Source organism: Vulpes lagopus, chromosome 2 (assembly GCF_018345385.1).
Source record: "Vulpes lagopus strain Blue_001 chromosome 2, ASM1834538v1, whole genome shotgun sequence".
Classification (NCBI taxonomy): domain Eukaryota; kingdom Metazoa; phylum Chordata; class Mammalia; order Carnivora; family Canidae; genus Vulpes; species Vulpes lagopus.
Window position 1 is genome coordinate 90,938,962 of NC_054825.1, and position 9,397 is coordinate 90,948,358.

The window sequence follows — 9,397 nt, forward strand, 5'->3', positions numbered from 1 at the left end:
AAAAGATCACTGGACATTTTGGCGAAAATTCTAAGCTTAAGAATCCACTGATTTACATATAGGCAATTCTCAGGTAATTGAGAGGCATTGAGTACTCGGAGCCCTTGTTGGATTGGCTTCTTGCTTTGCTGGCACTCCTGTCTGGCTGGCTGGCTCTGCTGACAGTGTAAGTCAAGGGATTATTAGATTGACCACATGCCCTCTGCTTTTCTTTGTTTTTGTTTTGTTTTGTTTTGTTTTGGGAGAGAGATAGGAAAGTTGACTGGGGCCCCAGAGATCTATGAAAAAAAAAAAAAGACATAAAAGGAGGATGGGAGAGAAATTTGCAGTGATAAGTGTTTTCTGCTGTAAGAGTCATGAGAGAATATGAGTTTGAGTCTGACAGAGGCGAAGTGGCAATGTGGGTCAAAAATTAACCCACAGGGATGCCAGGATAACTACTCCTGAGACATGTCTCTAAATTACATCAGAAACTTCTATGAAGGATGTGTAAGTATTATACAAACAAGCAAACAACCAACAATTGTTTGAGTCTTGTCTTGTATTTTAACCTGATTTGCATAAATGTTGATGAATAAGAACCTCTACATATATGGAGAATAATATAAATATCAACCATATACTTCAAAATATTCTGAATTTAAAACTTATAAGTAAAATAATTCAGGAAGTACTTTTAGCTGTTAGTGTTTTAAAGTAGCTCACTCTCAATTCGATAGGTAAGAAGTGGAAAATAAGCTGTAATGACAATTAAATAAACATAATTTGGTTGTTAAACAGTATGCATATCAATGAGTTTAATGTTAGATCTGTTATCTAATTTTCTAAAAGAGCTCTTAGATATTCTAAGATTCTCTTGATTTTATTGCAAAAGGATTACAGGGGTAGGGAAAGTCATTGAATGCAGAGCTTTTTAAATATTTCCAAAATTATACATGTGATTAGCAACATGTCCCTATTTGTTGCATTTCATATTTTTGGAATGGAAAGGAGTGAGCAATCTATGATGAAGAATTTGCATTGGACTTGATGAGGTCTAAAGTTATATCTTGCCTCAAAAATTCATGAATCTTAAATATTTTTAAATGTGATAATGAAAACTTCCTTTAAAATGTACATATTTAATGTTTGTTTTCAAAACATCTTTTTCTCCTAAAACCATTAACAGGTGAAGCCTCCAACCGTGATCGGTCAATTCCACACCCTTTTCTTTGGATCAGTAAGAATGTTCTTCCTTGGGGTATTAGGCTTTGCAGTCTATGGGAATGAGGCTTTGCACTTCAGTTGTGATCCAGACAAAAGAGAAATAAATCTCTTTTGTTACAATCAGTTCAGGCCAATCACTCCACAAGTAAGTTTTTCTGTGTGCACGCAAACCTTCCTCTACACCAGATAAAAAATTGATTTTTTTAAATGTAAATAATGTCCTAAGACAATGAAGAATGCTTTAACAGGTATTATTTCTAGAAATATTACTTTTTCTCTAACTGACTGTATATTTCAGGTAAATTAATTTGAGTTGGTCAAGAGTTTCTTCCATCTCCAGAATTCTGTTATTTATTGATGTTAGAATTGTACTCTAGGCCTATAGTTAGAAAATGGAACCTGGGTAGCTACTAAATAAAATATTTCATTATTATTAGTAATTGGTAGCTGATGACAGCAAAATAGGATTATCTTTTCACGATTACTGAGATGTTGAAAATTTTAAATTATCTTAGTAATTGAATATGTTCAACATGACTATCTTCATTATATTAGTTTTAGAATTGAGACTTATGAAACTTAGAATTGTTAAGTTTGCCTCTGTTGAGAGTCATTCTCTTTGGTGTGTTTTTGGTAACATGTTGATTGATTTGACTAAGATATTTCTGACATACTTTAGGTGTTCTGGGCGTTACAACTAGTGATTGTCCTGGTTCCTGGAGCTATTTTCCATCTTTATGCTGCATGTAAAAGCATCAATCAAGAATGCATTCTTCAAAAGCCTATCTACACTGTAATTTATATCCTCTCTGTTTTATTAAGAATTAGTCTAGAGGTGATAGCATTTTGGCTTCAGATTCACCTCTTTGGTTTCCAAGTTAAAGCCCTCTACCTGTGTGATGCTGGATCTCTTGGGAAAAAATTTACTATTATAAAATGCATGGTGCCAGAACACTTTGAGAAGACGATTTTTCTCATTGCAATGTATACATTTACTGTGATTACAGTGGTATTATGTGTTGCTGAAGTTTTTGAGATCATATTTAGAAGATTATGCTTTCTAATCAGGCAATGACCAAAAGGTTAATTACCTACTGTCAGGCCACAATTCTTCATCAATCATTTTTATTAGTTTCATCTTATTCAGTGAATATCTCAATTTCAAGCATAAATATCTGTTCCTAAAGCTTACCTCAGTGTGTCTGAGCTTCATGTCTAATATAAAATACTATACTAAGTTCAAAGGCAGGTATTCTTGAACAAACATTTAATTCTATTTTAATTTTGTCACATGTTAGAATATACATGCAGAACTAATGTTAACTCTTTTTTAAATAGTACTCTTACAGAGTTTTCTCACATGAAACATCTTAAATAATTACAGTGTTTTGTGGCCAGAGAAACTTTGATTATCTCTTTTACACAGAGTGGAAAATTGAATCTCAGGGAGATTAATATTTATGCTCAAAGTCATCCAACCACATTAGAACTAGATAGAAAGGCCTAACCCTTTTGGCTAAACTTTGAGGGTCTAATTCTATTTGCATTCATGTAAAATGTAACTTATTTAAGCACCAAAGTTGTAAATTAATCATTAAAAGTCATTCTATAGTTTGATCACTAACTTAAAGAAATGGAATAATTACATTTTTAATATTACACTGTTTTCTTGAAATTTTTAACATTAAATGATATGGTAATATAGCCAGCAAATAAATTAAAAATGCTATGGCAAATATTGTGAATGGTTTCCTTGTTTCTTGTTGAAAAAGAAAATCCTCTCACAGGTACCCTAATAACTATAGCTTTTACGTTCAAGATTTTTGAACTGGAAAATTATATTTATATTGAATTAGACTTCCTAAAGAGCTATAAAATTATCTCAGAGAAATTTGTATCAGTTCAGCGTATTCTTTATATCTGCCTGCCTTACCAATAATCACCTTTATTTGATATCATTTAAAATTTTTATGTATGACTGCCTTGTATTGATGCCTTATTAGCAAAGAAAGTATAGTTACTCAAATCTTGAGGATTTCAATTTTTTTCTTAGGCATTATTTAGCCCATGTTTAATACCATGTATTTCTAGATTTAGGATTTTAAGGCATTGAGATTTTTCTCCACAAAGAAAGCACAGGAGAAGAGCCAAGTTATTTTCACTTAGCAAAGAGCTGCTAAGAATTTGCTGTTATTTAACATGTACTGCATTAAGACTTCATATACAAAGATAGCCCAGATTTAGTGCCTTTATGAGATATTTAGTGAGTGGTCTAGTGGCACCCTAAAGAGCAGGGACTGTGGAAATAGCCTACCCTGAAAGAAGTATTGATTCACCTTCTTTGTTTAGAATCTCTGGCCCTATGTGCTAAGAAACAGCAGCAATATTTATTCCACTTTGTTATTATTTTTAAATTCTCTATAGATAACACACCTTTTATTGCCTACACTCAGGGTGGATTGCTTTCACCAATCCTCCCACAAACACATTTATCTTCGATCTATTTTCCTGTACCTTTGGAAGGCTGGTAATTTTTTACTTGATGCCTGATATTGTATGTTTTATTTTGTTGGATACAAGATATTTTTGTCTCCCCATGAATATTCTTCTTTTAAATTTAATTTATTTATTTATGAGAGACACAGAAAGAGAGGCAGAGACATAGGCAGAGGGAGAAGTAGGCTCCATGCAGGGAGCCTGATGTGGGACTAGATCCCAGGACCCAGGATCACGCCCTGAGCCAAAGGCAGATGCTCAACCTCTGAGCGTCCCTTCTCATGAAGATTCTTAAACTTTATTCTGGCGTCCCTTCTCATGAAGATTCTTAAACTTTATTCTGGAGCACAGTTACGTTACTTGCAAATGGTTGATCCTCTGTGCTTCCTTTTAAGTTCTCTAGATAGAATCAGTGTAGCTCTCTCTGAAGGGCTAATTTTGCCACCTTACTAAGGCAAATCTTTGCTGAGTACTCTATAAGATAACCTTTTGGTATTTTGGAAATGTTATCTTTCCACCACACTCAAAATTCTATCCTCAAGCGGGTTGACTCCTGTTAGTCCATTTAGACTGTTATTGACAAGATATCATAGATTGGATGGCTTATAAACACAGAAATTTATTTCTCACAGTTCTAGAGCTTGGAAGTCTGAGACCAGGAGGCTAGCACAGTCAAGTTCTGGTGAGATCCCTCTTCCAGAGTTACAGTCTTGTCCTGGGTCCTCACATGGTGGAAAGAAGGTGAGGGAACTCTCTGGGGTTCCTTTTATCAGGCACTAATCCCATTCATGAGGGCTTTACCCTCATGACCTAATCACCTCCCAAAGATCCAATCTTCTAATATCATCTCATTAGATGTTAGGATTCTAAAATATGAATTTGAGGAGGGGCACAAACATTCTGTTTATTGAATTCTGATTGCTACATAAATTGCTGTGGTTACAGAAAACAGGTATTTTGAGGTATCAAAAGAAAGAAGGGAGAGGGTAGCACAGGACATTCACCCTCTTAGGATTTTTCTCAGGAAAGACTTCCTCAACCCCCCCCCCCTCCCCCTTCATGTTACTGCCCACTCATAGGCAAACACCTATTTATTCTTATTCTGATTCATCCTCTAGTAAATTGTTAAAGTATGATTCTTTGTAAAGAGATTTTTCTATCTTGCCTGTTGTGAAAAGCAACTGGTCTCAATCTTGTGAGTATCTTGGTTACTGTTTCTTTCAATGTTTTCAGTCGTTCTTTTCCTTGAAACATATTTAAAGACGTTTCACTGAGCAGGACTCAGATGGAGACCCTTTACAGCTCTCTGGAGCGCTCTCGCTTTGCAATTCTCTCCTCTAGGGTAGTCTGTCCTGCAAAATCTAACCTCTTTGGCAGCTGCCCTCCCCCCGCCCCCATCTCCTCACTAGACAGGTGATGGCATTTCAAAGCCACCATAGAAACCCTACTTGCCTCTGCTTCTTTTCAGCAAATAGTACAAATTGTTATGTTTCAAGATACAGATCCAGTGAGAGAGTTGGTTTGGATAATCTTTTTAATTACTTAATGATCTACTATTTTATGATTTTGTTTGGTTGGTAACTATATCAGGATTGTTAGCACACAGTTATACACTCCTGAATAACAAATGATAAACACACATATGGCACTTATACAGTGTAAATATAAAGTATTCATAAAAAAGATTTTTCTACCAAAATGCAAATGTAGTAAAATTAATAAGACTGTCAGTATTTTATAAACAGCTCATAGATCAAACAAGGTAATTTAAACTGAAATTTTTCTGTATTTAAAAATGAATAACAGGGCAGCCCGGGTGGCTCAGCGGTTTAGCACCGCCTTTAGCCCAGAGCACGATCCCGGAGACCTGGGATAGAAAGCCACATCAGGCTCCCTGCATGGAACCTGCTTCTCCCTCTGCCTGTGTCTCTGCCTCTCTCTCTCTCTCTCTCTCTCTGTAGCTCATGAATAAATAAATAAATAAAAATTTTAAAAATAAATAAATAAATAAATATGAATAACAGTCAGAGTACTACATATTGAAACCCATGAGATAGGACCAAGTCTGTAGTACACAGAAAATTGACAGCTGAAAATATATTTATTATTAAAAAGAAATATTAAATATAATTCAAAAAGTAAAAATAAGAACTTCAAAGTAAAGCTAAAAAATACAAAAATAGTTTAATAAGGAAAAAGGCAGAAAGTACAGTAATAAATTAGAAAATATAAGAAAACAGGGATCCCTGGGTGGCGCAGCGGTTTGGCGCCTGCCTTTGGCCCAGGGCGCGATCCTGGAGACCCGGGATCGAATCCCACGTCAGGCTCCCGGTGCATGGAGCCTGCTTCTCCCTCTGCCTGTGTCTCTGCCTCTCTCTCTATCTCTCTGTGACTATCATAAATAAATAAAAATTAAAAAAAAAAAAATTTAAAAAAAAAAAAAAAAAAAAAGAAAATATAAGAAAACAACATATAAAATATATACAAAATGGTAATGGAAAATAATAAAATAGATAAACATGGTGACTCAAATTAAGTACGGAGGTATACTATTAAAAGATTCTCATATGTAAAGCTGTATATTATCTCTTGAAGTAGACTGTGATAATTTAAAGATGTATACTATAACATATAAGATAACCAGTAAAACAAAACAACAAAATTTGGGCTAAAAGCCAACAAAGGAAATTAAATAAAATCATAAAATTAATTAACATTCAATTCATCCAAAAGATGGCAGAAAAGAGGAAAAGGAAACCAAAAAATGATAGGGAAAATTGAAAGGAATGACAAGGCAGTAGGCCTAAATCTAAAAATATCAATAGTAACAATAAATATAAAAAGTATTAGCACCCTAAACAAAAGCAAAGATTGTTCAGATGCATTTTTTAAAAAATTAGACCAAACAACAAGAAAACCACTTTAAATATTTTTGAATATTTAAAGATTTAGTATTTAAACCTTTCAAATATTTTTACAAATAGATAATAAGATAAAATGGGAAAAGATATATCATGCAAAAGCATAAGAGAGCTGACGTGGCTATAATATGAGAAAACTCAAGTAGATTTCAGGACAAGGGAGAATGGCAGGTATAAAAAAGACATTTAATAGTGATTAAAGTATAATTTCATCAGGAAGCAGAACACTTCTAAATGTTTGTCACCAGTTACAGAGCAGCAAAATACATGAAACAAAATCTGACAAGATTCGGAAGAGAAATACATTCAGTTACAATTAGAGATTTCAACACCCTCTCTCACTAATCAGCTCACAAATTAGAAAGAACATTAGAGAGGATATGGAAGATTACCCATTACTGATAACTGACTTGCACTGATTGATATTTTCAGAACCTTTCACCTCACCCCAGCAGATCATATATATTTTTTTTTCATGTACATGTGCAACATTCACCAAGAGAGACTCTTTGCTGGGTTATAAGAAAGTCTGAAGGAATGAAATCATACAGAGTATGTTAGTTGATCACAATGGAATTAAATGAGAAGTTAATAAAAATAAGATATCAGGAATATATCCAAATATTTGAGAAACTACCAATGCAATTCTGTTGGCCCATAGATCAAGGAAGAAATTAGGTGGAAATTGAAAACCACTATAAACAAATGCTAATGCAAACACAGTTTCTCAAAATTTGTGGAAAGCACATATGTGGAAAGCATAAATATTCTGTTAGAAAAAAATAAGTTATAAAGTGATTTAAACCTCTCACCTTAAGAAATTATGAAAAGAATAGCTTAAATACAAATTAAACAGAAGCGAAATAGAAATAAAAGCACAAAAACCTTGAAATAGAAAACTGAATGACAATAGGGAAAACATCAATGAAACAAGAAGTGGTTCTTTGAAAAGATTTGTAAAATTGATACATTTCTCGCTTAGACAGATTGGGATAATAGAAGAAAAAATGAAAATGACCACCATCATAAATGAAAAAAAGAGACATCACAATCAAATACTTAAATGATCATAAGGAAACATCAGGAACAACATTGTGTCAATAAGTTTGATACTTACATAAAATGGACACATTCCTTGAAAGGCACATATTACTAAAAACTTAACAATTAAACAGAAATATGAATATCTTTATACTTATTAAAGAAATCACCTTTAAAATAAAAACCCTTCCCACAAGGAAAATGACAGCCCCAGATAGCTTCACTGGTGAATTCTATCCATGCCTTCCCCTAAATTGCCAAGATCAAGCCCCAACCTTGAGGATGACGTGTTATCCCTCAGTAATTGCTCAGAGCTGGAGAGAGGAGAATTTACGTCTTTCTTCATAGTAATTTCTTTATTATAAAACATTAACAAGAAGGAACAACCTCTTGTTATTAATATCTATTTTCTTTTACACTATAATTTTAATGTGCCGTTTTGCTAACGGTCTCTATTAGTTTTCTTCCTCACATCAATACTCCTCTTTTGATAGGAATACAGGTCTCAAAAAGAAGAGGGCGTGTGTTGGCAGATGGACTAAAATCCAATTTTAACGATTTCACTTTACTTATTTTGCCCCTTTCTTCCTAGAATATCTGCAAATGAGAAAGAGACCTGAGAAACCTCCAGTCCCAAAAGGAAAGATCAGAAGAATAACAGGAAGATACAGCTTTCTCTAGGACTAGGAACACATGATTTTCAGACATAGGGTCATTCAACTGGAAAAATACAAAATACAAGGCTATATTGGTCTAGAGAGACATTAAAGTCAAGCATTAGTGGTTAGATTCATAGGCTCTGAAACCAAAGCACATGGATTCTAATACCAAACACTCGTATTTACTGTGATCTGAAGTTACATAACTTCTAAGTGCCTCATTTTTCTTATGCGTAAAATAATGAAAATGATAATACCTTCTTCATAGGATTGTGGTAAAGATTAAATCAGTTGATGTAAAGTTCCTAGAAACATACATGTAATAGATACTCAGCAAAAGCTAGCTAGTTATTAGTGCTTTGTTGTGGCAGAGGTGAGGTAAAACGATTCATAGCCTGTGATCAATTGCAGTTTCTGGTCAAGGCAATCTAACTTAGAGTGAAGAAGGCTTGAAACATCAGCTACAAATTGATGATTTATTAGGGCACTGGTCCTCAACCCTGGATATACCATCATATTTCCCGAAGATTTTTTAAAAGAACTAATATTTAGACTCCAACCCCGAACAATTGCATCTGGGCGCCCGGGGGTGAGACCTGTATATGAGACTAAAAACAACAACTTCTTAGGTGAACTTCAAGGACAACCACAGTTGACAGTCAAGAACAGGAAAAGAATAAACGATCAGTCAAAAGGACAGAGAGATGACATACATTTATGGTTATCCCACTCTACTTTAGTTCCTCTACCAATCCCAACTATTCTGACTGGAAGTTTGGATAGTGAAAATAAGAGGAAAGAGAAATCATACTGTCTTTGTCCCTTCAGGCTGCTAGAACAAAATACCACAGACTGGGTAGTTTATAAGCAATAGAAATTTATTTCTTGCAGTTTGGAGGGCTGGGAGTTCAAAATCCGGGTTCCAGTTCAAAATCAGGTTCTAGCAAGACCCCTCTCCTAAGGTGGAGACTGCTAAGAAAGTGGCCTTCTTCTTGTATCCACCTGGTGAAAGGGCCCTCTGAGTCTCTGGGGTCTCTTTCATAAAGGCATTCATCCCATGTATAAAGGCCCTGC

At 34.4% G+C, this 9,397-nt stretch overlaps 1 protein-coding gene across 1 annotated transcript; it reads left to right on the forward strand.

The window, feature by feature from the left end:
• The first annotated feature begins 450 nt into the window (after positions 1 to 450).
• On the forward strand, positions 451 to 2,281 carry GJE1 (gap junction protein epsilon 1). Its single transcript, XM_041741185.1, has 3 exons — positions 451 to 489; positions 1,169 to 1,351; positions 1,886 to 2,281. The coding sequence occupies exons 1-3, from the start codon at positions 451 to 453 to the stop codon at positions 2,279 to 2,281; spliced, it is 618 nt and encodes a 205-aa protein (XP_041597119.1).
• The last annotated feature ends 7,116 nt before the right edge of the window (positions 2,282 to 9,397 follow it).

What these genes read in the sequence shown, in the direction of transcription:
- GJE1 (XM_041741185.1), top strand. Translation starts at nt 451, where the DNA reads ATGTCTCTAAATTACATCAGAAACTTCTATGAAGGATGT. An exon ending in GAAACTTCTATGAAGGATGT is followed by an intron (nt 490 to 1,168) that starts GTAAGTATTATA and finishes AACCATTAACAG; the next exon opens with GTGAAGCCTCCAACCGTGAT. An exon ending in TCAGGCCAATCACTCCACAA is followed by an intron (nt 1,352 to 1,885) that starts GTAAGTTTTTCT and finishes GACATACTTTAG; the next exon opens with GTGTTCTGGGCGTTACAACT.